Source organism: Amphibalanus amphitrite, unplaced genomic scaffold (genome assembly GCF_019059575.1).
Source record: "Amphibalanus amphitrite isolate SeventyFive unplaced genomic scaffold, NRLGWU_Aamphi_draft 000191F_arrow, whole genome shotgun sequence".
Classification (NCBI taxonomy): domain Eukaryota; kingdom Metazoa; phylum Arthropoda; class Thecostraca; order Balanomorpha; family Balanidae; genus Amphibalanus; species Amphibalanus amphitrite.
The window spans coordinates 221882-239328 of record NW_024881686.1 but is presented as its reverse complement, the minus strand read 5'-3'; the positions used below and the strand labels follow the sequence as shown (position 1 = coordinate 239328).

The following is a 17447-nucleotide window of genomic DNA, read 5'->3' as shown; positions in this document are numbered from 1 at the left end:
CTCTGTTCGGAGTCTACAGTGCCGGTGTCTCGCCGCTCTCGGAGGCCGCGGCCGCTCGCTCGGAGGACACAGTCGAGCGGTGCGCAGCTGGTGGCGGCGTGAGTATGGGCGCTGCTACGTTTGCTGCGAGTGAACCCCACGGGGGTGGCTCCGATGAGCCTATGGTCGGCGCTCTTGCTTCTGGCGCGGCGGCGGCGGCAGCTGGCAGTGGCGCGGGGCGCTCGGCTGATCGTGAGTCTGCCGGCGGGCCCGGCGGCGGCGTGCAACGCACGGAGGGAGCTGAGGGAGTGGCACCGAGGCGGCCTCAGCGCTGCGGGCCGTACATCGTTCCGGTGCGGCTGAACGGCAAGTTGCTGGAGATGGAGCTCGACACGGGAGCTGCCGTCTCCGTCTGCTCGGAGCGCGCGTTCAAGAGGCTCTGGCCGACCGGCGGTCCGCCCATGGAGCGCTGTGAGCAGACTCTGAAAACATATAGCGGTGAACCGATCGGTGTGTGCGGTCAGGTGATGGTCGATGTGCAGTATGGTGACACATCGGTCCGTGTGCCGCTCGTGATCGTTCGCGGTGGCGGTCCGTGCCTGTTCGGGCGTGATTGGCTCGCTCGCATTCGGCTGGACTGGTCGTCAGTGTGCGTCATGGCGGCCAGCTCGCGGGTGGACGCGGTGCTGGCTGAGTTCCCAGACGTGTTCGACGGGGAGCTGGGATGCTTCAGAGGTGAGCCGGTCACGGTGGATGTCGATCCAGACGTCCAACCCCGGTTTTTCAAACCGCGCGTCGTCCCGTTGGCGTATCGGGATCAAGTGGAGCAGGAGCTGGATCGGCAAGTGAAACAAGGACTCTGGGAACCCGTCGCACATAGTAAGTGGGCTGCACCGCTCGTGGTGGTGCCTAAGGCTGGGGGAAAGGGTGTGAGGTTGTGTGGCGACTACCGCTTGACTGTGAATAAGGCGGCTAGGGCAGATCAATACCCCCTCCCTCGCATCGAGGATTTAATGTCGCGACTGACCGGGGGGACAGTGTTCTCGAAATGTGACCTTAAGTCAGCGTACAATCAGCTGGTGTTGGAGAAAGAGTCGCGTCAGTATCTCTCTCTGAACACGCCCCGCGGCTTGCTGCGGCCGACCAGGCTCAGTTTTGGGTACTCGGCAGCGCCGAGTTTGTTCCAGCGGACGATAGAGACGTTGTTGGCTGGCATCGAGGGCGTGGGAGTCTTTTTAGATGATGTGATCATCACCGGCCGTGACATGGAGGCGCATAACCGTGCCCTCCGGGAGGTTCTGCGGCGGTTCAGTGACGCCGGCCTCCGAGTAAACCGGGACAAATGCAGTTTCGGCGTGCCCAGTGTCGAGTATCTGGGGTTCAGGATCAGCGCGCGCGGTGTCGAGACGACTGAGGAGAAGGTATCTGCCATCCGTAACGCGCCGGAGCCGCAGAACGTCTCGAAGTTGAGATCGTGGCTCGGTCTGATCAACTATTATGCAAAGTTCATACCGAACTTGGCGTCCGTGCTCTCACCCCTGTACCGCTTACTGCGACGTGATGCACCGTGGGTGTGGTCTGAGACCGAGATGCGTGCTTTTCAGACAGCAAAAGAATTGCTGCTGAAACCCGCAGTACTGGCTCATTTTGACTCGTCCCTCCCCGTGGTCCTGACGTGCGACGCCAGCCCCGTGGGAATCGGGTGCATTCTGAGCCAGGTACATGGTGACGGCGAGAGACCGGTGGCATTTTACTCCCGATCTTTGAACAGTACAGAGGCTCGTTACTCACAGACGGACAGGGAGGGCCTGGCTGTGGTGAGCGGGGTCAAGAAATTTAATTATTTCTTGGCCGGTCGGTCATTCGTGATCCGCACGGACCATAAACCTCTGTTGGGACTGATTGGGGAACAGAAGTCGCTTCCGGTGATGGCATCGCCCCGTGTGATGCGATGGGCGATGCTTCTGGCGGGGTATGATTACCGGCTGCAGCACGTGGCGGGTAGTAAAATACCTCACTGTGACGCGCTGAGTCGGCTTCCCGTGCCGTGTCTGTCAGCAGAGTCTCCGTGTCCCGCTGAGCTCATAAACTTACTTGAGTTTCTCAACTCCTCGCCGGTCACCGCAGATCAGATCCGTCTTTGGACCGCCAGAGACCCGACGCTGTCCCAGGTGTATCAGTTTGTTCAGAACGGCTGGCCAGAGGTGGACGTAGAACAGGTTGAGCTCCGTCCGTATAAGGCGCGGTTAGGAGAACTTAGCCTGCAGGACGGGTGTGTGATGTGGGGGTCTAGGATCGTCATTCCGCGGCAGGGCCGGAAGGCGGTCTTGGAGTTGATACATGAGGGACATAATGGGGAGAGCAGGTCCAAATCGTTCGCACGCATGTACGTTTGGTGGCCCGGGATGGATGGCGAGATCACGGATACGGTGCGTAAGTGTGTCGCGTGTCAGTCGCAGCGTAACCGAGAGCCTAGCTCGCCGCTGCACCCGTGGGCCTGGCCGGCTGCCCCGTGGGAGCGTGTTCACATGGATTTCTGTGGCCCCCTGAATGGACATATGTTTCTGGTAGTAGTCGATGCGTTCTCAAAGTGGATGGAAGTGTGTCCGCTGCGAGCGGCGACCACAGAGGCTACAGTAGAAGCGCTCCGTGTTCTATATGCCCGGTGGGGGTTGCCGAAAACCGTCGTGTCTGACAATGCTCAATGTTTAGTTAGCGCTGGTTTTAAAATGTTCTGTGAGGAGAATGGTGTTCGGCACATTACCACTCCGCCATACTCGCCAAAGTCCAATGGCTTGGCCGAGAAGTCTGTTCAGACGTTTAAACACGGGTTTACTCGTCAGAAAACCGGTTCCGTGTTGTGTAAAGTGTCGCGTTTTTTGTTTAAATACCGTGCCACCCCGCATAGCACGACTATGCGATCCCCGTCTGAGCTGTTTCTCGGTCGGCAGTTCCGGACGCATCTGGATAGCCTGCGCCCGGACTTGCGTCGACGTGTGGAGCAACGTCAGTGCGCTCAGAAGAGCTCGGCGGACCGCGGGGCTAAGGAGCGCCACTGTGTGCCCGGTGATGCCGTGTACGTGTCGGCGGTGGACAGACTGAGCGGGGTGGAGGGAGTGCGTTGGCTGCCAGCGGTTGTGGTAAGCCGCAAGGAAACCGAAGTGGTCGTTTGTTTGGAGAGTGGGAATTTGTTGCGTAGACATGTAGATTGTGTGAGGATGCGCGTGACGAACGGGGCGGAAGGGTTTGATGATGTAGAGTTAGCACCCAGTGTTGTGCCGGCAGCTCCGCCCGCTGCAGTGCCATGTGATGTACCCGTCGGCGGCGACCGTCCAGGCCGGGCGCTCCGGTCGAGCGACCAGCGCCGGGCGCCCAGGCGTTTAGGCTACGATAGAGATTTCGCCCAAATATCTGTGGTGGAGGGATGCGGTAGACCGCGCCCAAAGCCAGGGCCCCGGGTAGCCGGGTCGGGGCAGCCTGCGCTGACCCAAGCCGGGGCCGCGCGTCTTCCCGGTGTCATGGATAGCCTGGGGCTGCGGTGGCGTCAGCGCTCGGGCCGAGGACGGCCTGTGTGTCGGCAATAAACAGTCTGGAACCGACTGAGCGTCTGTGTACTTCATTTTGCTCGAACAGCTTCCATCGTTTGCGAGCGACAACGACGAGTGCTACAATGACATGTTTACTATTGATGAATTGAGATGGTCAGTTTCCCATTGTGGAAATACCTCTGTTGGGCCTGATAAGATTCACTACATGTTTTTTAAGCAACTTAATGATGAGCAATTGACACAGATCCTAAAGCTGATTAATTACATTTGGCTTTCAGAGCGTCTTCCCGACACTTGGAAACATTCCATTATGGTGCCGATCCTTAATCCCGGGAAGCCAAGTCACCAACCCGAATCTTACCGACCTATACAGCTTACATCATGCTTCAGTAAGGTCATGGAACGAATGGTTACCAGACGGCTGGCGTGGTTTATTGAAAACGGAGGAATGCTTTCAGCCATTCAATGCGGATTTCGGAAGGGACGGAGCACAGCTGATCATTTACTACGACTGGAGTCCAATGTTAGACAGGGCTTCTTTTACAACCGGTATACTTTAGCTGTATTCTTGGATTTTAAGAATGCGTATAATCTTATTTCGACGGCGGCCCTGCTGACCAAGATGCACGCACTTGGTTTCAGAGGGCGAATGATGCACTTCATTCGATCCTACCTTGATAACCGAACCTTTCAAGTCAGAAATGGCTGCCTCTCCGATACATTTGAACAGGAAAATGGCTTGGTACAGGGTGGTGTAATTTCTCCGGTGTTGTTTAAGGGTGCGATGTTAATGTTAAGTCAATGGGAGGTGAAAAACCGCAATATCTTGAAAACCGATAGAGATATTAGCCTCAAATTTGGCATGTACCTGCTCCATGGGTATACAAACCTTACTTTGGACAAGTTGTTTGATTCCGTGCAATATTCACGTTGATATTGCACGATAAGGGTGGAAAAACTGAAAAGTTTGAGCCGAAATTCATTAAATGTCATTCAAACTAGGCGCAAAAAATGAATGGCACCCGTATCTCCTCAAAGTGGACAACAATTCTATGTACTCCGATTTTCCATTTTCTGTTTGCAATGTTGCAAAAAAATGAAAGTAAAACTTTGCTCATCTTTCATTTTTTGTGTGAGGCATAAAACAAAAAACCGGCTACATAGAAATGTGCACAGAACATTTCTTCACACGAAAATGAAGTTTACTTTTCAGAAATATCTGAACTGTGACTGGAATTAAGCCCGATTCATATCCACTTTTTGACGGTTTTGTTGGTTCAAGGGAGTGCCGCTAGATCAAGGCCCTAAATACAAGGTTGCACGGACTAATTTCTACTAAACCTACCAGAATATAGTTTCACGATTGAATATTTAAATAACTAATCAATCAAATCTTCTTCATTATTATCTCGTAATCATTTATATGCAATTTTATAAATATACTTTTAATTTGCTTGACATTTACGGGCAAAATAACTTTCTAGTATTGGGTCAACATAGTGGTGTAGCAGTAGGAACCATATCTGGCAAAACCCCAATACCTACATACAGCAGAAAAGCAGCCACCAGGTGTCGCCACAGGCGCCCCACAGATGTCGCGCGCGTCGCTTATCGCCACACTACCGATTTCCATAAGGACGCATATGTACGGATATGTAGGGGAAAGTCGCCCTTAAGGATTACGCTTACATCCTTTGCTTATAAGGTCGATGTTTGGAAATTGAGAGGGGCTCGGCTATTTTTGACCACGGATATGGCTTTTTCACATGATGAGGAACATGCTGATAATCGTTTAATGTGTCAAAACAGCACCCAAGTATTTTTAATCATTTTTCAAAAATAGTCGTTCTGCCGTATCTTTCAGTGCAAGGTGCCGTCGGTCATCCCCGACGTTACGTCACGCCGGGGATTGCCAGGTTTTCCTACTAGACTTCGACGCCCCCTGCGCTAGATGTCGTATGGGTCTCCGCCTCGGTCCCTGCCGTTCCCCCATGTGTAATAAAACCCGCGAGTCGCGCCGACCGGCGGGGAGGGACTGTCAACACACGGTGATTTACGGTCTGGGTTTCCCGCGTGTGCCGGTGGCCGTGAAACTCTGCTGGAACAGAAGCGAACTCGGGGTTGTCGGAGGAAAATACGGATGGTGGGTGGATTGAATGAGATTAGTGGATTTTATATAAGTAGTATATCGAGTAGTATACTATATCGAACTCTGAAGCTGCATTTGTATAGCGATCATAATTCACAACACGTCGGTATCGGTATACCTATAGCAACCACATGGTGAAGCTCAAGACCAAGAAGGAACAACCAGTACTAGGGGAAAGTGGGGAAAGACGGTCAGGGTAGGTAAGACGGGCACCCCTTCTGCAGACCAAACCAATAGCGCTACGAGCGAGAAAAAATTAGGACCAGAATTGCCTTTCCCACTACACATCACCATTGAAGTCTGGTGAATTTGTGTTCGGTCGATAATCTTTTATTTTGATTTCTTTAAAACACGCATTTCATTGAAAACATCCATAATGTATTGTGCAAGCTTTTGTGTGCAGCACTTTAGAGTTAAAAACTCGCAATCACTTGTGGTACACTCATATGCCACCAGTGTTCATTTACCGCGGATTTGCTTTGTTTGCATCAAATTGTCCACAGAGAAAAATCGTGCTGAACTTCTGACATTGAGTTTGGGGTAAGACGGGTAACTATGAATCCAGTGGGTCTGTAATGGTGAAAATATTTTTTTGCTGTAGGAAAAAAGAAGCATTCCTAATTAAAATATGATCGATTCCAATACTCACAGATATGTTCGCAATATTCCTTCGGCACAGTTTATTCTCGAATAATGAATGTGAAAAACGGTTCTACATGGCTTCTGAACTTGGGCCTACATACGAGCATACGCCTTCTGCACGAATCTCGTATACTGCCATTTCCGAAGCACTTGAGACCAACGAGCGACTGTATCAATGCGGCTAATCTCGGGCATTTGTTGCGAGCTGTGCTGGTCGGTGAAAGAAGCTGGCCGTCTTGCCCTACCCATGTGACCTTCTTACCCCATGGGGTGGGGTAAGACGGGTTTTTGCAAGATTTTGCAAAAATAGCTGCAGTTTATTTGTTGAATCAGGTCTGAGTTTCATCTTCTGACAAATGGAAGTAAAATGTCTAAAAAAGGTTTTCACTCAGTTTCCCGTTTCTATGATGTTTCTAACCGGCCGAAAAATGGCTCAAAAGTTAAGGTGCCCGTCTTACCCCACTTTCCCCTACTATCTATTGTAATACTCACGGAAAGTAATAAAACAGTGCATCAGTAGTTGTACATCAGCGATGCATCACACATAAATCCCCAGTTTGGCGTCTGCTCTGCTGACACAGTGCAGAGGCGAAGCCAATGAAAACATACCAGTATAACCGGTACATAATATTGCATCCATGGTATCATTGACATATTGCATTCGTACATGACATGAAACTGGCACAGAACAAGGAGCACAAAATGAGATCGGCATGATGCTGAGCGAATGCTTCAGTTTTGACACGATTGCTGAAATTACCTTAGCTGATGCGTGGTCGACATCTGAGCCAATGATGATATGTTACATCGAAGTCTCATTCACTGTTGTGACTTGTGAGTCGCTTTTTTACCCTTTTTGCCATGATGTGATGAATGACAAAAAAAAAAGTTTCAGCTTGTTAGATGTGTGGCAGGGCTAGTCGCCTGATCCGTATGTTTTTTTTCTTCACGTCTTTGCCCTTGGGCTCTCTATACCTTGACCGCTCACAGAACGGCATGTGTCGTGCTTTGCGGGGATCTATTTTCAGGCACGATGCTCTCATCATAAAATGCCTTCACTTTTTCCTGCAGTCTGTTTGCGATGAACGTTTCGTCAGCAGCTATGCGCTGACCTGACGTTTCGTTTGGTGTCCAGACAAAAAAGTCACAGAACTTTGAAGCAGTGCAAGCCAACTGGCACTGAACTTGGGTGTAATATTGGTGACTCTTTTTTAGCTCAAGTTTGTCGTCAAGAAAAAAAAAATTGGTTAGTCCACTAGAAGACGCAGCCAGTCTTTCCAGTGAAGTGTTCTCTGCACTTTTGGGACATTTCACTTCTACTATGATGTCATCAGAAACGATTCCATCAGGAGTGGCGGCCAAAAATGGATGCTTCGGGTGCACAACCAGCCCAACTGGTCTTTTCACTCCAGTGTTTGTTTGCTTTTCATATGCTTGTATAGCTAGCTCCTCGTTGACGCGGCCATACTGCAGAGCAGGTGTATCTAAATCTTTTGTTGTATCGTAAAGAAGTCTGTTCATGATGTTTTTGTTTGACGTTGAGTCTCGCATATTCGCTATTTGGTGAAAGGTTGTCGCAGTGACGCGTTTGCGTCGCTTGCGGTGCCACTCTTCCTTGTCATCAGCAGTGTTCTCAGCGATTTGGGCACGCTCCACAGCAGTGCTGCCAAGGCTCTCTAAGAACTCCTTTGTTTTGAGCTGATATTGCTGAATATCGCGGTCCTCTAAGTCTGGTGCTGCACAGTCGGGTCCGTAGTCCCCATCTGTCCCCGCGAGAGAACGCCGGACGTATCTGCTAACCCTTTTGGCCGGATCGTTGGGACGTTGGAGACGTTTCTTTTGAACGACATTGACATTTATTTTTTCATTATCTTTGTTGGACTTTTTTGATATTTTTGTTTGAAAACATCGATGTGCATCTGGCTGCCGGACTGGAAGGCTAAAGCTGCTGCGGCACAGCGGTCATGGTACCCACGTTTCTGGTAGTGGTTTACCCGTTTACCGCCGAGGGTTTTTGCCTCGGCGACAAACGACATGCTTTCAAATGAGAAATAGATGAGAAATGGAATACGAATCTTCCAGCTCATAGTCTGCTCCATTAAAATAAGATTGTGCGCATGGGGCTTAGCTTCAAATGAGAAAATAGATGCTGAACTTCCCGTTGTTGCAACGGAGCGAGCGAAGCAAGCGAAGTCTTTTCAATATAACGGATAAATCTCAGTAAGAGCGGCCCGGCCCGACCCGGCCCGGGCTGTAACGCTTTTGAAAGGCTAAAAAAACTCAGCAACCGCTGAGCCGATTTACTTGCGGTAATTTTTGTAGGGTAGCTTGATTCCTTCTACCAAGTATTTGACTTCTTTCGATGCATGTGGGTGACCTCCTATGCACGTGCCACGTGCAAAACGAAGAGGAGTCATTTTTGTAACAATTGCAATATCTCGGTAGTTACTGGTCCGACTGCGCTGAAACTTTGCATGTAGGTAGGCAGTAGGCACCCACTAGGCAATGCATTTTCATGTCCCACAGCTCATGTGGGGTGCTGCTGCACGTGCGCACGTGCAGGGGTCGATTCCAGATCTCGAGAACGGCTGGACCGATTGCGCTCAGATTTGGTTAGCGGTTAGGGATCCGTTAGTAAGGTGTCGTGCAAAAGTGAGTTGGGACCCATTTTGCACGTGCGCACGTGCAGGGTGCCGCTTCTAGATCTCGAGAATGGCTGGGTCGATTGCGCTCAAATATGGCACATTGCTAGAGACCGGTTAGTAGGGTACCGTGCACAAGTCAGTTGGAGGTACCCCCTCACAATTTCCCACGTGCAAGGCCCACCCTCTCGCTCGTTCCGTTTGTCGTCCTATAAGGCGTTTTACTTGTAGTATGTGTAACAATGTGAATCTAGCACTGCATTTCACTAAAACAATGCCGTCAGGTCAATCATGTGAGAATATCAGACGCATTCTTGTGACTAGAGCTGCGGCAGACTCAATATTCGATAACATGTATCCATATCAAATAATCAGTTTCGTTCTAACTGGGTAGGACGTACCTACACCAGGCTAAGGACGGCGCCGGGAAGGCCTGTCGAGAGATGTGTTCCTTCCGCGCGGTGTTTACACACCATGATCTCCCTCAGTCGGCGCCGCCCGCCGCGCCGGCGCAGTAACCAAACGTCGTTATCGTAAGGGCCGTGAAATGAGGAGGGGGAGAAGGTCATTAACGTGGGAAAAGGCGCTCTACCCTGGTGACATCTACTGGCTGAGAATCGGAGTAGTAGTGCTCGGACACCAACGCTGAGCGGAGCCACCTCCGAAGTTAGCGCACCCTTAACATCATGATAAACGACATATTTGATGGAGTCCCCGGAAACCCAACATGTGCGCTGTACGCTGACGATTGTACCATGTGGGTGCAAGGAAGGAGAATTGCACAATTAGTTGACCGAATGCAGTTAGCTCTCGACCATGTTAGTTCATGGGCTGACAGATGGGGCTTTGTTTTTTCACCGCACAAATGCAATGCCATTATATTCAGACGATATATGAAAGCAAGGGAATTAGCCACTGTGCCCCGATTGAGACTTTACAACGAGCACTTGAGCTACTCCGAGGAGGTCAAGTTTCTCGGGGTTCTGCTCGACACGAGACTGAATTTGAGCAAACATATTAAAGGAAATAGTTCACTTTTTAACATGGGTTTTGAACTGGAATAGCAGTTCCGTAGCCTGGGCTGAGACGAGCATAAATCAGGAGCTTTTACAGCCCAACGATCACCCTAGGCAAAGATATTCTATTTCTCGTCCCGAAAAAGGTGTCGATGTCTGCCTTGCATATATTCGCATCCAGTAGGCCCGGGCAGCGCTTGTCGAACAGCACTGCGGATCCGAAGGTTGGGACTTTAACTGTGAAAAACCGCCCGCCCGCCGTCAAACGCAAACACCGCAACACGTGCAAAACGCACGCCTAAAACGCCAACGCAAACTCCTAAGAAAAATCGCGCGCCCGCCGAAAACCGCAGAAAAAACGCACAAAATGCCGCAAAAAAACGCGCGTCCGCCGCAAAACGCAAACACCGCAAAAAAAACGCAAACACCGCTGCCGCAAAAAAACGCCCGCATCGCCCGCCGCCAACCGCGAAACGCCGCAAAAAAACGGCCGCACGCCGCAAACCGCAAAACGCCGCAAAAACGGCCGCCAGCCGCAAAAACCGCTAAACGCCGCAAAAAACGACCGCCCGCCGCCCGCCGCTAACCGCAAATAACGGCCGGCCGCCGGCAACCGCAAAACGCCGTAAAAAACGGCCGCCCGCCGAAAACCACAAAACGCCGCAAAAAACGGCCGCCCGCCGCAAACCGCAAAACGCCGCAAAAAACGGCCGCCCGCCGCAAACAGCCGCTAAAACGGCCGCCCGCCGCCAAACGCAAACAGCAAAAACACCCGCATCGCCCGCCCGCCCGCCGCCAAACACAAAAAAAACGCAAAAAACGCAAACACCGCCGAAAAAAACGCCCGCAACGCACGCAAGCCCGCCGCCAACCGCAAAACGCCGCAAAAAACGGCCGCCCGCCGCCAAACGGAAACACCGCCAAAAACGCAAAACGGCCGCCCGCCGTCAAACGCAAACACCGAAAAACGCAAACACCGCCGCAAAAAACGTCCGCCGTAGGCAAAACGCAAACACTGACGCATTAAGACAAATATGGCGCCCTGCAGCAAATGTGGTGCATTCATATCTGCCGTTTAAGCAGCCATCCCTTAATTACAGCGCATCCTAATCGTCCAATGTTCGACAAATTTACGCACATTCTGCGCTTTGCGGCAAAAATGGCGCTTTGAGACAAACGTGGCGCACTGAAACAAACATGGCGCATTCGTTCGTGTCGCTTAACAATTCATCCACCCACCAAATTCTAGCCCAATCGGACTTAAACTGAAAAAGTTACGTACATTTGAATATTTCACTATAAAATATCTCCGCAACGAAGGTGCCCAGATTTGCACGTGTGCCACGTGACCACCGGTGGTGCAAGCAGGACTTGTCCCCTCACTGATTGCACCATTTCAGTGTTCCTGGCTTGTGCTGTTTTCGTGCTATAAGGCCACAAATCGGCAAACACACGATAATCTGGGAGGTACGCGACTCAAACACGTGGCTACGTGGCACGTGCCGGACCTTTGATAGCTTCACCGTTCACGCCACGTGATGACCCATCGACGTGGCCATCAGCATGTAAAAGATGACCCCGACCGGTGTCACCGTTCCTGAACAGTGGACGGCTAAACTCGAAAAACGGGAAAATTTAGGGAAATTTCACCTTTCGAATATATAATTTCCCCAGAATTTTAAATTTTTCATTTTACAAAAAATCCGAGATAGCAGTTTTTTAGCTTCCTTCATTCGGTGCCTATACCCGTTTTCAGATCGACCCTATCATAAACCCTGACGGCCTGACGGCTATTTCCCCCATTCCTTGCATTTCACAATGCTAGTATATTTAAGCACCAAAATTGACCCCGTGCCACAGCACGTGCAATAGCACGTGCGCCACGTGACCACTAGTGCGACAAGCTGGACTCATCTGCTCACCGGCTGCGTTGATTTGGTGTCGCTAGGTGGAGTGGTTTCCACGCCATAGGACCCCCAGTTGGCCAATGTCGGATTTTCCCGGAGGTTACCCCATCAAACACGTTTGCACGTGGCACGTGCTTTTCAATCGCCCCATATCTGACCCATACCACGTGGTAGCCGACACCCCGGGGCACGACATATTGGAACATTTTCAAAATCTAACGTGGAAATTTTTTGCAAAATCGATTTGAAAATAATTTTTCGAATTCGCCATAGGCTCAACATGGGGTAACTGTTTGTGACGATTACCCGAAATTTTGTCATTTATATTTTAAATAATTACCCCCAGAAGGTGAGGTGCCAGCCCAAGAACTGACCCTAAAAATGTGGACAAATATTACTGAACAGATTTTGCGCAAATCGCATTTTCAATTTTCCCCCATGTTAACCCTATGGGAAAATGCACGTGCCGATTACCCCAAAACGGGTTAATTATATTTCAAGCGACCGATGCCAGCCGGTAGCTCCCCCACACGGGACCAAACGCTGAAAATGGCAAGAAAATCTACCGAGCCGTTTTTGCGGGATTCAAAATGACCAAAATCGCGGCAGAAACGCTAAACACCCCCCTAGAGAGGTAGCTCAGGTTGGGATTTTCAATAGAAAATCACAATTCTAAAGAATAGTGATTGTCTAATTGAAAAGTCCCAACCTTCGGATAGGCCCGGGCAGCGCTTGTCGAACAGCACTGCGGATCCGAAGGTTGGGACTTTAATTGTGAAAAACCGCCCGCCCGCCGTTAAACGCAAACACCGCAAAACGCACAAAACGCACGCCTAAAACGCCAACGCAAACTTCGCAAAAAAACAATCGCCCGCCCGCCGAAAACCGCAAAAAAACGCACAAAATGCCGCAAAAAAAACGCGCGTCCGCCGCAAAACACAAACACTGCAAAAAAAACGCAAACACCGCCGCCGCAAAAAACGCCCGCATCGCCCGCCGCCAACCGCGAAACGCCGCAAAAAACGGCCGCACGCCGCAAACCGCAAAACGCCGCAAAAACGGCCGCCCGCCGCAAACCGCAGCAACGCAAATAACGCCCGGCCGCCGGCAACCGCAAAACCCCGCAAAAAACGGCCGCCCGCCGCACACCACAAAAAACGCCGCAAAAAACGGCCGCCCGCCGCAAACCGCAAAACGCCGCAAAAACGGCCGCCCGCCGCAAAACGCAAAACGCCGCAAAAAACGGCCGCCCACCGCAAGCCGCCGCTAAAACGGCCGTCCGCCGCCAAACGCAAACACCGCAAAAACACCCGCATCGCCCGCCCGCCCGCCGCCAAACACAAAAACCGCAAAAAACGCAAACACCGGCCCGCAACGCCCGCACGCCCGCCGCCAACCGCAAAACGCCGCAAAAAACGGCCGCCCGCCGCTAAACGCAAACACCGCCAAAAACGCAAAAACGGCCGCCCGCCGTCAAACGCAAACACCGAAGAAACGCAAACACCGCCGCAAAAAACGCCCACCGTAGGCAAAACGCAAACACTGACGCAATAAGACAAATATGGCGCCCTGCGGCAAATGTGGTGCATTCATATCTGCCGTTTAAGCAGCCATTCCCTAATTACAGCGCATCCTAATCGTCCAATGTTCGACAAAGTTACGCACATTCTGCGCTTTGCGGCAAAAATGGCGCTTTGAGACAAACGTGGCGCACTGCAACAAACATGGCGCATTCGTTCATGTCGCTTAACAATTCATCCACCCACCAAATTCTAGCCCAATCGGACTTAAACTGAAAAAGTTATGTACATTTGAATATTTCACTATAAAATATCTCCACAACGGAGGTGCCCAGATTTGCACGTGTGCCACGTGACCACCGGTGGTGCAAGCAGGACTTGTCCCCTCACTGATTGCACCATTTCAGTGTTCCTGGCTTTTGCTGTTTTGGTGCTATAAGGCCACAATTCGGCAAACACACGATAATCTGGGAGGTACGTGACTCAAACACGTGGCCACGTGGCACGTGCCGGACCTCTGATAGCTTCACCGTTCACGCCACGTGATGACCCATCGACGTGGCCATCAGCATGTAAAAGATGACCGCGGCCGGTGTCACCGTCTCTGAACAGTGAACGGCTAAAGTCGAAAAACGGGAAAATTTAGGGAAATTTCACCTTTCGAATATATAATTTCCCCAGAATTTTGAATTTTTCATTTTACAAAAAATCCGAGATAGCAGTTTTTTAGCCCCCTTCATTCTGTGCCTATACCCGTTTTCAGATCGACCCTATCATAAAAACTGACGGCCTGACGGCTATTTCCCCAATTCCTTGCATTTCACAATGTTGGTGTATTTAAGAACAAAAATTGACCCCGTGCCACGGCACGTGCAATAGCACGTGCGCCACGTGACCACTGGTGCGACAAGCTGGACTCATCTGCTCACCGGCTGCATTGATTTGGTGTCGCTAGATGAAGTCGTTTCTGCGCCATAGGACCCCCAGTTGGCCAATGTCGGATGTTCCCGGAGGTTACCCCATCAAACACGTTTGCACGTGGCACGTGCTTTTCAATCGCCCCATATCTGACCCATACCATGTGGTATCCGACACCCCGGGGCACAACATATTGGAACATTTTCAAAATCTAACGTGGAAATTTTTTGCAAAATCGATTTGAAAATAATTTTTCGAATTTGCCATAGGCTCAACATGGGGTAACTGTCCGTCACGATTACCCGAAATTGTATCCTATGATTTTTAAATAATTAACACCAAAAGTTGAGGTGCCAGCCCGAGATCCGACCCTAAAAATATCAGCAAATATAATTGACGAAATTTTTCGCAAATCGAATTTCCAATTTTTCCCCATGTTAACCCTATGGGAAAATGCACGTGCCGATTACCCCAAAACGGGCCCATTATATTTTATGCAACTTTGCCACAAGGTAGCTCCCCCATAGGGGACCAAACGGTGAAAATGGCAAGAAAGTTGACCGTGCCGTTTTTGCGGGAGTCAAAATGACCAAAATCGCGGCCGAAACGCTAAACACCCCCCTAGAGAGGTAGCTCAGGTTGGGATTTTCAATAGAAAATCACAATTCTAAAGAATAGTGATTGTCTAGTTGAAAAGTCCCAACCTTCGGATATCTGCGGATCCGAAGGTTGGGACTTTAATTGTGAAAAACCGCCCGCCCGCCGCCAAACGCAAACACCGCAAAACAAACGCCCAAAACGCAAACGCAAATTTCGCAAAAAAAAAAACAATCGCCCGCCCGCCGAAAACCGCAGAAAAAAACGCAAAAAACGCCGCAAAAAACGCCCTCCGCCGCAAAACGCAAACACCGCAAAAAACGCAAACACCGCCGCCACAAAAAACGCTCGCATCGCCCGCCGCCAACGGCGAAACGCCGCAAAAAACGGCCGCCCGCCGCAAACCGCAACAACGCAAATAACGCCCGGCCGCCGGCAACCGCAAAACGCCGCAAAAAAAAACGGCCGCCCGCCGCAAACCACAAAACACGCCGCAAAAAAAACGGCTGCCCGCTGCAAACCGCAAAACGCCGCAAAAAAAACGGCCGCCCACTGCACACCGCCGCTAAAACGGCCGCCCGCCGCCAAACGCAAACACCGCAAAACACCCGCATCGCCCGCCCGCCCGCCGCCAAACACAAAAACCGCAAAAACGCAAACACCGCCGCAAAAAACGCCCGCAACGCACGCCCGCCCGCCACCAACCGCCGCAAAAAAAACGGCCGGCCGCCGCCAAACACAAACACCGCCAAAAACGCAAAAACGGCCGTCCGCCGTCAAACGCAAACACCGAAAAATAAAACGCAAAAACCGCCGCATAAAACGCCCGCCGTAGGGAAAACGCTAACACTGACGCATTAAGACAAATATGGCGCCCTGCGGCAAATGTGGTGCATTCATATCTGCCGTTTAAGCAGCCATCCCTCAATCAAAGCGCATCTTAATCGTCCCATGTTCGACAAAGTTAGGCACATTCTGCGAGTTGCGGCAAAAATGGCGCTTTGAGACAAACGTGGCGCACTGCAACAAACGTGGCGCATTTGTTCATGTTCCATACACTTCATCAACCCACCAAATTCTAGCCCAATCGGACTTTTAAACTTACAAAGTTATGTACATTTGAATATTTCACTATAAAATATCTCCGCAACGGAGGTGCCCAGATTTGCACGTGTGCCACGTGACCACTGGTGGTGCAAGCAGGACTTGTCCCCTCGCCGGTTGCACCATTTCAGTGTTCCTGGCTTGTGCTGTTTTCGTGCTATAAGGCCACAAGTCGGCAAACACACGATAATCTGGGAGGTACGCGACTCAAACACGTGGCCACGTGGCACGTGCCGGACCTCTGATAGCTTCACCGTTCACGCCACGTGATGACCCATCGACGTGGCCATTAGCATGTAAGAGATGACCCCGGCCGGTGTCACCGTCACTGAACAGTGGACGACTAAACTTGAAAAGGGGGAAAATTTAGGGAAATTTCACCTTTCCAATATATAATTTCCCCAGAATTTCGAAATTTTCAAAATATAAAAAATCCGAGATAGCAGTTTTCTAGCCCCGTTCATTCTGTGCCTATACCCGTTTTCAGATCGACCCTATCATAAAAACTGACGACCTGACGGCTATTTCTCCCATTCCTTGCATTTCACAATGTTGGTGTATTTAAGAACAAAAATTGACCCCGTGCCACGGCACGTGCAATAGCACGTGCGCCACGTGACCGCTGGTGCAACAAGCTGGACTCATCTGCTCACCGGCTGCGTTGATTTGGTGTCGCTAGGTGGAGTGGTTTCCAAGCCATAGGACACCCAGTTGGCCAATGTCGGATTTTCCCGGAGGTTACCCCATCAAACACGTTTGCACGTGGCACGTGCTTTTTAATCGCCACATATCTGACCCATACCATGTGGTAGCCGACACCCCGGGGCACAACATATTGGAACATTTTCAAAATCTAACGTGGAAATTTTTTGCAAAATCGATTTGAATATAATTTTTCGAATTCGCCATAGGCTCAACATGGGGTAACTGTTTGTGCCGATTACCCGAAATTTTGTCATTTATATTTTAAATAATTACCACCGTCAGTTGGGATGCCTGCCCGAGATCCGACCCTAAAAATATCAGCAAATATAATTGACGAAATTTTTCGCAAATCGAATTTCCAATTTTTCCCCATATTAACCCTATGGGAAAATGCACGTGCCGATTACCCCAAAACGGGACCATTATATTTTATGCAACTTTGACACAAGGTAGCTCCCCCACACGGGACCAAACGGTGAAAATGGCAAGAAAGTTGACCGTGCCGTTTTTGCGGGAGTCAAAATGACCCAAATCGCGGCCGAAACGCTAAACACCCCCCTAGAGAGGTAGCTCAGGTTGGGATTTTCAATAGAAAATCACAATTCTAAAGAATAGTGATTGTCTTATTGAAAAGTCCCAACCTTCGGATAGGCCCGGGCAGCGCTTGTCGAACAGCACTGCGGATCCGAAGGTTGGGACTTTAATTGTGAAAAACCGCCC

At 50.6% G+C, this 17447-nt stretch overlaps 2 protein-coding genes across 5 annotated transcripts in view; both read left to right on the top strand.

Moving 5' to 3' along the window:
• The window catches only part of LOC122384459 (E3 ubiquitin-protein ligase RNF113A-like), a 42584-nt gene that overhangs the window by 4361 nt on the left and 20776 nt on the right, over window positions 1-17447 (top strand). The gene's annotated exons all lie outside the window — the stretch shown is intronic.
• On the top strand, window positions 275-3572 carry LOC122384460. Its single transcript, XM_043371862.1, has 2 exons — window positions 275-858; window positions 2931-3572. The coding sequence occupies exons 1-2, from the start codon at window positions 360-362 to the stop codon at window positions 2948-2950; spliced, it is 519 nt and encodes a 172-aa protein (XP_043227797.1). The 5' UTR covers window positions 275-359; the 3' UTR covers window positions 2951-3572.

What these genes read in the sequence shown, in the direction of transcription:
- LOC122384460 (XM_043371862.1), top strand. Translation starts at nt 360, where the DNA reads ATGGAGCTCGACACGGGAGCTGCCGTCTCCGTCTGCTCGGAGCGCGCG. An exon ending in CTGGGAACCCGTCGCACATA is followed by an intron (nt 859 to 2,930) that starts GTAAGTGGGCTG and finishes CTCGGTCGGCAG; the next exon opens with TTCCGGACGCATCTGGATAG.